We start from the raw sequence: 15,272 nt of genomic DNA on the forward strand, positions 1-15,272 counted from the left end.
AAAATTAAAACACAGGACACCTGGAACTTAATCTTTATATATCTTACTAAAACATACAGATACCACAGTGTTTGTGAAGTGCTACTCTTTTGTTTTGAACACACTTGCCACACTCTACTCAGCTTGACCAGATATTAATGACTAAACAAGTATAGGGTTGGAGGGAGCTGGTCCCCACATACTGCGGAGTTCAGCCCAGGTGATAAATATTTTGAAGGGCTATCAACAAGTACAACAGGAACTGGGAATTCCAGTGAAGCCAGCAATCTTAGAAGTAAACCTGATAAGACTGTTTCCTGATTCTTCTTAATTCTTAAGAAATTGGCCACACCCTCAGCTCACTCAAGAAGCACTACATTGCACAGGCTTCACATGGAAACTGCTCAGTGGTTTTTCCAGGTGAGTTTGTTAAGACCACGTGATACTGCTGTTCAGTGAAAGAAGAACTGCCATCAATTTCCTGGATAAACCAGGCCAAAACCTGCCAGACTCCTCCCCAGTCCATCCCTCTTTTCCTACTTGTAGAAGATGCCATTGGCGCTAGACACTGACTGGGTGCTGCCTGAGGGATGCAGCTCCTGCAACATACAGCCAACATCTGCACAGAACTTCTGGGGTGTCAACAGCCAAGTGGGTGCCTTAGGAAGAGGCTAGAGGAATACTTCTAATGTGGGGAGCCTCTAAAGCTCTTAGGTAGGACACCTGTCGCTATTTTGAGAGAGGTGGATATTAGTTGTGTGTGAATGACTTATTTTCCTTTGGAATTGAACACAGCTCTTAATTTACTAGCTTTGGAATGGCAGCGCATGGTGCTTCTTCATACTTTACCTTTGTAGTGTGGAAAATAGCCAACTAGAAACAATCTGCACAGATATTTTATGCAAAGACACAGAAAGGTGTTTGATAGGGTGAAGCTTTTTAAGTGTACTAAACTCCTATGGAGGAACCTTCTCCATGCAAAATATGTTTTACTACTCCAAAGTATCTGTGCCTATTTCCAGACCAAACAAAGCATAATGTTCCTACCTGCATTATGTGTCTCCCGGTTTTTCTTTCTGTGAAATAGAAAGGAAAAAGAGTGATATGAAACTGAAGGCAAAAAATCTGCATACGAACAAATATTTATTTTATTATTTCTATTACAGCTAAAAATACTAAACATTATAGTCTGCTCTGTGAAAAAGAACAGCAGAAGTCACAATCAGATGTTCTTGAACATTGGTATTAAATAGTTCCTAACAAAAATTTATTTGTGCTCAGACTTAAATCAATTTCAGTATAACAAGGCACAGTGTAATATTCCACTTGATTATTGGTACATATTTATAGTGCAGAGCTGGGTCTTTATGTTCCTGTTGCACTATGAAGAGTTCAATAAGGCCAAAGATTTTAAAAAATAGTTCTGTTTCTGAGGAACAAGGCAGTTAAGTATTTTCTGAAATGTTGGCTTTTACATTCACTGGATCACTGAAACAGGAGAAAACTTCACCATGCACCTTGATTTTTCCAGCCACATTGCCTTCAAACATCATAGCTTCTGGTCTCAAAGATGCTTCCTTTATGAGAGAAACCAGAAATACTGTTCCTCTGCAGCTGCTGTTCTGTACTGTCTCAAAATTCTGTATAGGTGTAATTTGGGCACGTGAGGGTTGTCTTTGTTTTCAGATGCTCACCTGGGACTACTGGACTGATGTCAACAAATCATTGTGCAATGCCCCAAATTGCTTTGCGGGCAGTCAGTAAATTCCAAATGTGTACTCTACATATATAAATAAGATGTACTATACACATGCACTAAGACAAATACCTTCAGGAACTATAATGTAGCAAAGCATGTGGTTTCTGGAAAAATCAACATTCCAGAAAAAAAAACAATTTCAAGAAACTTCTGTCCAGCAGCACACTCCCAGTCTAGATGTCTGCTAGGGTACACAAAAAGCAGAGTAGCATCTTCTGCTGTCCTTTTCAACTGTTACAGAACAGTCCAGATGTAACAAGGAATCTGAGGTAAGAATGCAAGATACACGTGGAAGATGCGTGATTACTATGAGGCACAGTATCCTTCATGCTTTGAGTTGATACTTATTTCTGGTAACTCACTAAAGATAGTGTGCACCTGGAGTAACTTAGACAGTGATTATGAGACAGTAATGTTACTGTTACAGGTCAAACCCAGAGATATCTGCTAGGAAACAATGCTTAAAGATGATCATTAATACCAAATGTGCACAAGAATATAAGGACTGGAGAGAGACCCTTCTGTCCTTTGATTGACATTACCAATACAGAACATAAAATACTGAATTAGCTGGGTAAGAAAGAGTCACGAAATCCGTGAAGACTGAAAAACTTTCTGTAGGACAAACCAGTGTTCTCTCTGAGCTTTTCTTGATCATAAATCATATCCTACCTGGTTACCTAGTATGAGATGAATGCTGCATTTAACTAAGGACTGAAGAACTCCCCTATCAATCAGGCATTAGATCAACCATGCTACTACAATGGAACGAAACTCTGGAAAAGTTGTAGTGAGCACTGAGTCACCTTGTTACAAATTTTGGTCATAGTGTGTTGCTGTACAACCTCAAGGTGCAGTTTGAGTTCCAGCAGAGATTTGAGATGTAAGATCCAGATTCCACTGGGAGTTGAGGAAGAGATCTAAATTACTCTGTCAAAATTAGTACAGTTACCCCAATATCTACAAGGAGCCTCCACAAAAATAGAGGCTGCGCTCTAACCAAGGCAGAGAAGCAGTTTTACACACATCAGAATAGTCAGTGAAATAATTAAAGAATCTCTTTTGCATAAGTGACCCAGGTAGATATGTCTTCAACAAACAGACAGGGCAAGAGAAAACTTTTGGATCAACCCTGATCAACACTCAGAACTTCTTGTCCATACCCTCATTGCCAAACTTTTAGCTAGAAACTCCGTAACTGCAACACGACCGCAGACCACAGAACTACAAAATAGTAATTTTCCCCCAGAAACTCACCGATGTTGCTTCTTAGTAGGTGTCTCATTCTCTGTCATCTCTGGCATGGTTTCAGAGAAGAGAGCCTGAGGAAAAATCATGGAAGGAATCAACAACTCCCGCACTCTTCTGAATTCTTAGCACATGACATTTGTTACAGGGCTTTGCCTTGGACCACAAGGACAGGGCCCTACTACAGCGTAGGCACAAGTCCATTCCCTTGACTCAGAGCAGCTGATTTGTTGAGCATTAAAAATTAAGCACATTACCTATGTTTTGCAAAATGTTTTGCAAAACCGGTCTGCGATGAACTGGTTTCCATTTCCTCAGTTACTTTAAATATAAAAACAATTATAATCCAAACCACTATAAGCAAACAAGAAGTAAAATTAAGAGTATGTAATTGTTTTTCAAATGGGAGGAGCAACAGCTGAACTCTCTCTTATCAGCCCTTCCTCACCGAAGATGCACTCAATTCCCAGTTCAAAATAAAGTATGAATGCTAATCAAAAAACAAGCTACAATGAGGACGTTTCATTAACTACAAATTTAGAGTGCTCTAAATGTAGCAGATTACAAAACTTACTTACTATTAAATTACTGTACAGCTTGGTTACCTAGTATAAGATGGTACAGACAAACAGACAAAATGACATCCCCAATGTTCTCAGATATGTGAAATTCAGTTAAAATTAAAGTTATGAAATAAAGTTATACACAACAGCATAATAAATTGCACCTAACGTGTCCTCATCTTGAACAGATAGGTAGTCTCTATTCAGACAAAAAAAAATTATAAAAATACACAAAAGATGAGACTGTCAATGATGGTTGAACACGTATCTTCCAGAGAAATGAATTTTAGAGAGCAAGTGACATAAATACACTGTAGATGACAACAGGAAAAAATAGATCTGTTTTTTGATGTCTGAGCTGCATATTGACTTTTATGCTTCTATTCACTCTCTCACCAACCAACCTGTTCTTGCAACTCTTCCCATGGGCCCTCAGACTCCTCGTGGCTTCACCTTTCCCTGGCTCCTCCCAGAAAACTCATCGGCTTCTTTTAACAGGCTTCGTATCTTTAGGGTATTTTTTGTCTGTTTGTTTGGACTGCAAGGAAGTGGGGGTGGTTTTTAATATAACTTTCAACACCCAGCAGTTCTTAATGTAAACTGAGCCTACCATTACTGACACTGACATCAAAAACAAACCCCCAAAATAATACCACTACAAACCAGAAAGCCAGTCACCTATAGAGCTCCCAAAGCACAAAGCACACACTTCACAAAGTGCTCCGTGCACAAACCTGTGTGTGTGTGTCAAACTAACAGAAATAATCTATATTCCACCAGAACTGAATTCAGATACTGTTTTTCAGCCTTTATACTCTAGAAGTTATTTAAATGTACTGCATTCTGTAAAGATTAAAGAAGGAGAAACATTAGGGCTGATGCTGTTTACCACTCTAATCTTTAAGTACTTTCTCTGTTCCAGTGGGAGATGTTGGCAAACCATAAAATAAAGCAAATAGGAAACCACCTATGAATAAATCCAACTCGGGGAACTCAAAAGCACCTGCCAATTTCAGGAACATAATTCAACTCCACCTACACAACAGTGTCCACACCATCACAAAACTGGACATAATCCTTTCTGAGATGGGTTACAGCATTCCACTGCCCCACTGGGTGTTATACACAGCCTACCTAAACACAGCCACCCCAGCCCTCCCTAGCCCAGCAATGGGAGCATATCACTTTCTATTTATATCCCTCCACAGACTTTGCTTTCTCTGTGCTCACTGACCATCCTCTGCATAAATTATGAAAACACCTGACAGAGTTAACAGTCTTTTACCGTGGGAGAAAGCAGTGGTGCAACTTCAGCACCTCCATGCACTCTCTTATAAACTGTGTTACCTCATCTTAAAAACAAGATTTCTTCTCCTTTAAATCCAATTAGCTTATTTCGCTAACAAATTTATTCTCGTGTACATGTAGTAAGATTAATCCAGTTGTTATCCCAGGTCCTCCAAGTTAGTGAAAACTCACAACTCTGAAAGCCAGGAAAGCCAGTTTCCCACCCAAGGCACCTATAACTTATCCCTCCTATGTACAGCTGGTGATGGTCAGTAGTACTTACTCACTGATTCTAGCTGCATTCACTGTACCACGTGATGATGAAGGGGTTAGCTGGGAGACTTTAGCAGGTGAGCGATTCTGATTATAAAGAAAAAAAATAAAACCTGGTTAGAGCTCAGCCATCTTGGGCGCTGCTGGCAACCAGAGAGATGTTCAGGTGTGCATTGACTGAGGCCAGCACACCTCCTTTCAGCAGGGTTTCCAGTGTGCCAGAGCAGCCCAGCAGAATCTGTATCCATTAAGGCTACCAGCAGAGACAGGAGAAGCAGAGCAGCTACCTGGTGACACTACACTTGTATATCCATCCCTGAGGCAGTACCTTGTGTACCAGGTGAGAAACAACTACTCAAGGGGGCAAAGGGGTCATTTAATTCAGTGTGTACAGTACTGTTTCTGTTCAGTGAGGTTGTGAGCACAGAGTACATGGGCATAGGTCTGGTAAAGCAAAGCTCTCAAACACGCTTAGAAAAAGGAAGATGCTGGATTGTATCGTGTGGCAGTCACACACCCCATTTCTTGATTTCTGCACCACCTATAAAGACAGAGTTGATGTGTCTGTTACTGGGCATTATTAGACCACAGCAAAGATGCTGGAAATCAGAGCAGAAAGATAAAAAAGGTCTTAGTTTTGGTGAACTTAGCCTTTTTGAAAGACTAATGTATTCACCAAGCAACCCTATTTTTTTAATTTTGCAAATTTATACAGCTTGAGAACCAAAGGACTATTTCTGTATTATAGTGTATTTAACATAGAAAGCATTAATGTGGATTTAGATGGCCAGCTACCGTGCAGGGCTACAGAAAAAGCACAACTGTGTGAAAGTAAGGGTGTAAAAAAAGCACCCACCCACAAATACCCTTTCCCAGAACAGACACAGCTGTTCTGACTCCATTCACAACCCCATCTTTCCCCTGCCCTAAGTCACAGCACCCACTTCTCCCTCCTGACATGAGTTCTCCATACTCCTGTATTTTGTCTTCCTCTGTGTCCACTCAGGAAAATGCTTTTTCCTAACAGCAGCATCCCTATCTCCCAAAGCCATGATATACACAATATTCCAATTGCCTTCTTTCTTGATGCTGAGCAGACGCCTAAACGATTGAGCAATTCATTGTATACGGTATTTTGGAAGATAGATAGATAGACAAGGCCTTAGTGAAAATTTGTGCTGTAATTTATTAATACAGTTTCTAACTGTTTTTTGATCCTGAGAAAGAATGGAAAATCTTTATTACATGCCAAAGACCTCACTTCTTTCTTCCTCCTCTGCCCTTTTTTAAAAATTATGTCAGTAAGCTTCTTCCAAGTGATGCTGTTCCTTGCACATTTCAAGCCCTTTGCTGCCACAGTGGGTGCAGAAGCCTCACAAATGTAAACTTAAAGTCTGTATTTGATATGCTTCAGTTCCACTGGGATCTGCAGCCCATTTCATACAGGAGACATGACACAGGAATGCAGCAACTGTTACCCTAACTTCACGTTACTGTGGAATTACTTTAGGTGAAGTTTATCAGTTTACCACTCAACCAATGCTCCCACTTTTGTGGTCCCAATAGGAAAAAGCAAGGCTGTACACATTATCTAATTAACCAACTAGTTTATTTCGAGTTCCACTGAAAAGAGGTGGTTAAATTTGTTAAACAACACTTGTATAAAACTCTGGGCTTTCTACTGATGGATTGTACCATGAGAAATATGGCAAACTGAAGTGGTTTTTCCCCATTCTTATTCTGTAAGGACAGAAACCTTTGTGTTTTACTTGATACTCCATAAAACAGCTCAAGCTGGCAACACCAGGGAGGAGGTTTTTCTTAAGGGCTGCTGAAAAGATGGGCTTTGTGAACTAAAAAGAAAATAAAAATACTGCCTAAGTGGAGACTTGTGAGGGCTGATGAATGTTTATGCTCTCTCCATTTCCTCCCCTCATGAAGACCAGAGCTTTGACTGTGGGTTTCTCTTTACTTCTTCCACATCAAGTAATGCTTCTTCATGGCGAGATTCCTTCACCAATTCTCTAAAGCAGAAGACATGTATTTGCCTTATAAGCTCAGAGACAAATGTATTTTAAGTTCACTCATGAAATATGCTCACTTAACTCAGCTGAATGTCACCTGCAGAGAAAACATAGCAAAATCCAAATTCTTAAAACAGATGAAGAAGCAGCAACACATCATTTATATTTATTTAGTACCAAGCTTCCCTCAAGCTTTATGTAGTTAATAGCTTTTATGTCAACCTAAAATATTGATTTTAATTTAAATGCAATGGCATCCTCAGAAATTAAAGAATACATTGTGTTCTGAAGATTTAAGTTTAACATAATTTAATCTCTTCTATAGTTCTGAAACATAGGGTATAAAACTTAAAACCAATTTGTTTAAGTGTCTTCTTGTCTACCACCCATCTTTGCTGGTATTATTCAGCAAATTTTATGAAATCTCTTCTTCAAAACATGCACTCGGCAAACTGATGAAAAAGCTAATTTAGATTATTTTATTTGGCATTATTTTTTCACTCCTTATTTAGGAATTGTTTCCAAACTTAATATTCATTTTAAAAAAGAAAATAATTATTCCAATCTGTTATCTTTGGCTGTACAAAACAATCTTCCTCAAATTAGTAAGGCCATTCCATTCTTCTGTATCAGGCAGAAAGAATCTTTTTAATATGCAGCTACACATATTCTGTAAATCTACCAGCAGACCAAATCTTTCTTCCTCTTAATATCCTTCAGCAAGCTTATGCTGTAATTTCACAGTTCTTACTGCTTTTTATACCTCATGTAGTCAGCCTTAATGTAAAGCTAAGATCAATTCCAAGGCACAGATAAGAACTACTCAAATGCTTTTTTCTGAGAGTGTCTTCTTCATCCAAGCAACTCCTGGAACCGATGTTTCCAATCTTCCATGCACGTTTTAGAACAACCAGGGACTTAATCCAGGCTTTTAATGACAAGCAAGCTGCCCTTGAGATCAAGAGACACAATTTACTGCCCTTTCTTTATTCCCTCTTGGAATGGTTCTATTCTAATTTTGTATTTACATAATAAAATGACTGCAGGAAATGTAACTCAAAGCTTACCTTTGTGATTGTTACCTGTGTGTATTAACTACTGTGGCCTATCAAAGTAACCTGGAAAGACTATCATACAGGAAAATGAAAAAGGCTGTTTTTCCTGGTAGGTAGAGAAATAAAATATCAATCTATCTATCTACTTATCCATTTGGTTTCCAAAGAAATTGAGGTTTTCCTATTACTGTGTCCCTTAATCCACTCCCTCACAACAACAGCTGGGTCCACTGACTGACCTAACTGCAACCTCACAAAGAGATGAAGTTCCCAGATGTTTACAGAAACCTGGGAGCGAGCACAGGAGGAGGAGTGAGGTCAGGTAAGGGATTGGACACAGCTGGGTCTGTGACCAGCTCTGGCTCAGAGTAGGCACAGCCACCTTGTGCTGAGGAAGATGCATGAGGGATTAAACAGCATGACAGACTTCTTTTGACTTGTCACAAAATACACATTCCTGATGCAAACCAGTTGAGAGTTTCCCAGGGCAACCAAACTGTTCCCAGAGCTTCTGCAAAAGTTAGGAAAAGAAATCCAAAGCCAATAAGCTAAAACTTGTTACACAGGGCAACTTTTTTTTTTTTAAAGGTGCTTGCAAATAACAGAAAGAAGACTTCACTGCTTTTAGATATTTTTACTCTGCCTCTTCTGTTTGGATTATATAAGCTCAAATATATTGGTATTTTTCCTCCTGATGACTTAAAGTAAAAAAGTTTTAGTAAGGCTCATATAAGAATATGCAAGAGAACTAGAAAGAAAATGTTTGGGGTTTTTTTTGTAACAGCATTGGAGGAAGAGAAAGGGTAATTACTCAAGCGGTATTCCCTCATATCTACATTAGTTTTGTTTTTATTTGTAATTTTCAAAATATCAAAGGCAATTGCTCTGACCATTTACTACTATGCAGTTGCAGGACAGCACGAGTGTAGGGTAATTCTGAGAAATCCTGACCAGATCTGCTTAAGCAAACTTCAGAAAGCAAAAAAAAAAAAAAAAAAAGAAACTTCCCTGTTAAACACCTGAAGATCCACTTGACATATTTATTCTTTGTCTACTTTGTTGCCTCCCAAGTCTTCCTAAGTACAGCATCATTTCTTTTTAAACCTCAGAGGAGGGGCAGAGAGAGAGCTCATGTCCACAGAACCAAGTCTCTTACTCACTGCTTATGGTCTGGGAAGTATTTAAGGAGAGGTATCTCTGGACGTTTTGCACCCAGATGAGAGCTGCTGCCACCCTCACACATTGTGCAGATGATCTTGGTACTGCAAACAGACTGAAGCACACACAGTGCAAGTAAAGGAAGATGCCTACAGGAACGATCTCCTGTGGTCTGGAGGAGTTGTGACAGGGAAGCAGGTATTTGGGAACTGAAGAGCTGTAATTACGCAACCAGCGCACAAGCCAGAATCACAAAGACCAGAGATCTCATCCACCTTAAAGAGTGTCCTCAGCTACTTGAGATCAAAGTAAGGGGAACATCACTCTTTTCTTTAGGAAATCAAAAAGGAATGACCAGGGAAATCCTCCTGATCCCCTGTTCTCCATGTATTATGTTGAGACTCACAAGTTACCACATACCAATTTCACTAAGAAGTGAGAAAGTATGAGAAATGTCTCTGTGTTGCAAGACAGTGCTCATCTCCCTGGCTTCCAAAGCCCAATGATCCGTGGTACACTTCAAAACAGAAATAGACATCTAATTATGCTGCGCTTGACAAAGGAGCCACAAGTGTGTTTTGGTGGTGAAAGCTAAGTGGACACAAAGTGAATTGCAGACACCTTCCTCCTAACAGGGTCATCACCTCTGTGTGGATTAGGGTTAGGTTACCTGTATCAGATGACAAAGATTGCCTGCACCAGGCTGAGGCTGAGAGTGCTCTCCCACTCACTCCTGTGCCAGAGCGTCTGTTGGTGAGCCCAACCTTGCAGCAGCATGTTGCCTAAAGAACAAATAATTCTTTTCCTGAAAAAAGCTGAAACGTGTAAGTCATCATGGTCTCCCAGTACTGTGACCAAGATGGTTATTTATAACACAGAAATCCATCCATATATGAAAGCTGTATTTGAAACACTGAAGACTGACTGGATAAATGTAGAAGCTGTAAGTCACAGAATCACAAAATGGTTTGGGTTGGAAGGAACTTTAAGGAACATTCCAAGTCCCCTGCCATGGGCAGGGACACCTCTCACTAGACCAGGTTGCTCAGAACCCCATCCAGCCTGGCCTCGAACAGTTCCAGGCACAGGGCATCTGCAGCTTCCCTGGGCAACCTGCTCCAGCCAGAGCCAGTCCAATTCTACCTTCTCATGTGACCTTATCTACAAATGACATCTCTATTTAAAGAGCAGTACCTCATCACAGGGCCTAATAACCAATTTAGAATTACAACATAAAAACATTCATTTTGGCTACAATGATTTAGCCAGAGCACTTTTCTTTGCTTCACTGCTTGGGTTTTAAGCTGAGCTCTTTTTGTTCTGCAACTACAAAGGATCCTCACAGTCTGTTTATAAAACTGCATACGATCCCAAGGAGGTATCAAGGCATTTTTTGACACGTGCCAAACTGCCTTGCTGCTCTCTCCTGAGGACTCTAACTAACAAGCAGTGCAAAATATCCTAGAACCAAAATGTTCAGGGCATCCAGAGAGTTTATGTGTCAAATTTTTTAATTCATCTTTTCAGATATGAGTCATTCAGTGAAAAGGATTACACAGTCAAGTTCTTGAATATTTTATAGGCTTGGGGTTTGAGAAATCTGACACAAACTAAGAACTCATCAAGGGTTCATGATATAGGAAGCAATATTCCATGGGCCTGCACTACAAAGCCCCTCTACAACATGCAGAAGAGATCAATCCTGATATTCTGTTACAAACACTGCCCTTACAGAGTTAAGGGGTTTCCCTACGAATCGGGGCCAAAGGCAAAAAAGGTACCATAAAAGTGGAAGAAGGTACCATAAAACAGTATTTCAGTTTTAATGTATAAGCTCATCAAACAAACTCACTAGTTACACTTCAGTGAGCTTTAAAAAACAAGCGCACGCACACTCTGCCCCCAAATCCAAGAAAACCAAACAAAACCCCCCCAACCTTGCAACATACATTTTATAGGCAGACTACTCACAAAAGGTTTTAGTGGGCAGAAGGTTGCTCATTCTCCTTCAGAACCTCAGTGCAATTACACCTTTGCTTTTCAGAGGTTTTTTTCTTGGACCCATAAAGTGGGTCCACTGGACAATTACTTCAGTTCCAAGAATAAAGGACTCATCTTGCAATCTGGATGTTTGACAGTTATGAATAATACTGGCAGGGATAAAGTTGCACATTATTTCAATTATATTTAACACACAGGTCCAAACTAAAGATATGTGAGCCCAGCTGACCAGAGAAAGCAAGCATACTTTTGTAACACTTTCAAAGAGGAAATTTAAAATCAAGATCAACGCATGTTAGACACAAGAAAATGCAACTACTAGGTGCAAATCCATAGAAAACCTGAATTCAATTATTCCACCATTTAGGAACTACTTATTTAGCTTAGGAGAATTACTCTACATGAGCTACCCAGAGTAAATAAGTAGTTCTGAAAGCACTACGAAAAGCAAACAAGACTACAGCAGAAATTTCTCCATTTCTGACAATGGAGAAGAAACTAAAACCAGATTTCAAAGTTACTACTTTGCAGAGGTCTGAAAGGAATGGATAAAGGGGACAGACTGATACCATGATCCTGCAAGTTTTACTTCATTAAAAAAATCATTCCATAAAATGAAAATGCCTTACCTCTACTCTATCTTCTTCTTTTATAACTGTGTGAAAACACCTCCCGACGGCCACCTAAGACTGACTTGGCAAAAATACCTTAAAGTGAAACTAGGAGTGGGAGAACTCCATTGCATTCCTTAGCAAGGGATAGCTCACACAGTTAATACTTCCAGGCTAGGAAACAAGGTGTCCTTCCATTCCCACCCAGAATAAAACAAAAGAACCACAAAGTAAGATGGACTGTAAAGCCTCTTGAGACAATTTACAAGTGGGATTCTCCCAGAGCCTTCTCTTCTTCAGGCTGAACAATCCCTTGGGCTCTCAAGACGAGAGATGCTGCTGTACCTTAATCATCTTTGTGGCCTTTCAATGGACCAATGGACATGGTACATCCATGTCTTTGTCGTACTGGGGAACCTAAAACTCTACATAGGATGCCAGTGGCAAGTGCAGTGGAAGGATCACCTCTCTCAGCTCACTGACACTCCTGTATCAAATGGAGCCCACTCACCACCTTTGCCACAAGGACACTTTGTTGGCTCACGTTCAGCTTGGTGTCTACCAGGTCCTTTTCTGCCAAGGTGCTTTCCAGCTGCATGGCCCCCACTATATATTGGTGGACTGAGTTGTTCTTCCCCAAATGCAGGATTTTGCCCTTGCTGAACTGCATGAAATTCCTGTCAGCCAATTTCTCCTAGCAATAAAGGGAAAAATCTATGAGATGGTTATCCTTCCCTACTGTCCCAACTCCTTCAAAATAATGCTGAGAGATGTAGCCTCTCCCCTGGTTCATGAGCACTCCTCACCCAGGAGGCCAGATGAGAACACTACTTCAACTTAAATTTTACTCTGCAGAAGGATCGCAGAGACACCCCACACTCCCAAATAAGTACACTGAAACAACAAGATTGCTTTTCACAGTGGCAGTGCTGGCTTAATATTTGTGAAACTATGACCCAAGATGATGCCAAAACTAGTTAAGCTTCTCCAGTTACAGAAGAAGTCATAGCATTTACAGCAGGTGAAAGAACTTACGTAGAAGAAGGAGGGATTAAGCTATAGATGCACAATAGTTAAACATTACTGAATTAAAGCATCTCTGAATATTAAGGATACTCCAACAGTGAAAATATGAAATGGTGTTCCTTGTTGCTGATTTGGAGCCCTGTTTTACTATTGGAGTAAATGAGCAAGAAGAGCTGTAGCATGAAGCTTTTTAAAAGAACTGTGTTCAATTTCTAGCTAACAACGTCACTGATGCATGAAAGCAAAGCAGAGTCCAACTTCAAAGGTTGAAGGCTGGCATGAATTAAGTGTCCCTGAAGCCAACCACATTACAGACTACAGATGGAGGCAGACACCCCAACTGGACAATATTATTTTCACTTTAAATTTCAGCTTGAAGAATAAACAAATCTTTAAGCTCTCCTCTCCCCATAAAACCCCTACACTGCTATTAAGTGTGTCAGCAGGCTAATGGACAATGTTTTCAATAATCTTCTCATGGCACTGCCCACCACACCAAAAGCTGGAAAAACGGATCACAGGTACTGAGGAACCTGTATTTAGACCTAAAAGTTAATAGCTCCATACTTGGATCACTCCAGCCTCACTAGAGATGGACCACAAAGAACTCATTCAGGTTATCAGAGTAGCAGCATGAGTGAGACGTGCTTTTAGATGGAGCTGATTTCAATTCATGGTTTTCACGTTGGTCAGTTAACCTGACAGAAGTTCAGGTAACTGAGTGAGAAAGGCACTTGCTACCAGGAAGCATGAAACACTTTTAGCAGCCTAGTACTTTCTTCTTATCTGAATCACAACGGCACAAAACGTGGCTGATGTAAGAGATTGCCATCGCAAGTCATGGCTGCAAAAGTAACTCATTCACCTTGGAGGACTAAAGCCATAGCTTTTCACACAGGAAACAAACCCAGTTTACACACAATTTGTCAATCTTGTGCACACAGCAGAACCTCTTTCGAGCTCACTCAAAGCATGACAACAGCACTACGCTGGTAAGGTAGCAAACCAAAGTACACTTTGGACACATTATATCCACATATAAAAGCTGGAATTGTATTTTAATCAGCAAGTTAAGTCAGCATTACATAAACTGGGCACTGCACAACATTTCCAAATCAAGGAGTTGAAACCTTTCCATGTTTTACTGTAATCTGAAATAGCTCAAACACCACTTGAACACACACCCCCCTCACATTAAGACTGAATACATATCACAGCCCAGAGTTTCAGATGAGACAATTTTCAATTAAATAACACTACTGAGCCATGTCCCTGATGAAAATGCCAGTGAAGTTGTGCATACAACCCAGATGTTTAAATGAAAATGGATGTGTAAATGTGTGCATGCATACCATCTAACAGCTTTAACATTCCTAATCTTTTCATAACAACTCCGGTTATAAATCTCAGGACTCTGAAGAAGTGTACTTGCCTCCAGCCAGATGGACTGTCTATCCATAGTATTGCCAGTCACTTTCTAACTGTAATTCTTCATCTCAGCCATGTTTGTGACTCCTTTATTCAAATTAAGTCCCTCAGGAACATGTTTTCCTATTTTGGAAGGTATAACTGTCCTTCAAGGCGGCACAGACTTCGTGGTATTTTTCACAAGTTCTTGCAACACAACCAACCATTCATTGGGAAATCCTTCAAATCAAATGCTACGCTACTTAGATCTCCCCTCCCCCCCCCCCAGCCAGGTGTCACTTACAAAGTTATTTTTAAGACCTTAAAAAGCACCACTGTAAAGAAATTAAACCACAGAATGGCTCTCGTCAAATCTAGCATGTCACAGCCCTTGACTTCCTTGCATGCCTATTTCTTTCTACAGCATCCAGCTTCAACTGACGTACTGTATTAATTCAGATCCAAGCGGGATGTGATTGGTTACAATGTCACACACCTTGTATCACAGCACTTGGCAAATTAAAAGCATGCTTAAATATTTGGAATGCACTATCCCGAATCTCTCTGTAGCCTTACTCATTATACTTCAGTATGTGGAAGCCAGAGGTGTTCTTACAACTTCAGCACATGGGGAAAACCATCAACAACCAAACAATGGTCAAAAAGTACCTCTGTAACTCCTCTGCCTAAAAAGAGTCAGGAGCATCCCCTACATTCACCCAAGAAGAGCTGAGGTGAAAAGCAGCTGAAGTAGCTCAACCAGCAGTGCCAGCAGAACACATTCACAGAATCTTCGCCTTCTTGCTCCCAAGACATCTTTGACATTTCAGAACACAGCTAAACTTCAGCTACAAATGAGAGTCCACAATGCACACAGCAGG

At 40.2% G+C, this 15,272-nt stretch overlaps 1 protein-coding gene across 7 annotated transcripts in view; it reads right to left on the reverse strand.

Annotated features, from left to right (window-relative positions):
* USF3 (upstream transcription factor family member 3) overlaps nt 1-15,272 on the reverse strand; it is a 33,988-nt gene that overhangs the window by 16,764 nt on the left and 1,952 nt on the right. For 2 of the 7 annotated variants that reach the window (XM_032098640.1, XM_032098641.1), the window contains 3 exons: nt 5,124-5,196; nt 2,996-3,060; nt 1,027-1,055 (listed from right to left, as the gene is read on the reverse strand). In XM_032098640.1, the coding sequence (XP_031954531.1) occupies nt 1,027-1,055; nt 2,996-3,060; nt 5,124-5,138 (109 nt within the window). In that variant the 5' untranslated portion in view covers nt 5,139-5,196. Of the gene's footprint in view, nt 1-1,026; nt 1,056-2,995; nt 3,061-3,953; nt 4,088-5,119; nt 5,837-15,272 lie in introns of those variants that run through there. The other 5 variants (XM_032098644.1, XM_032098643.1, XM_032098642.1 and 2 more) reach the window with 5 other exon arrangements.

This window comes from Corvus moneduloides, chromosome 2 (genome assembly GCF_009650955.1).
Source record: "Corvus moneduloides isolate bCorMon1 chromosome 2, bCorMon1.pri, whole genome shotgun sequence".
NCBI lineage: Eukaryota > Metazoa > Chordata > Aves > Passeriformes > Corvidae > Corvus > Corvus moneduloides.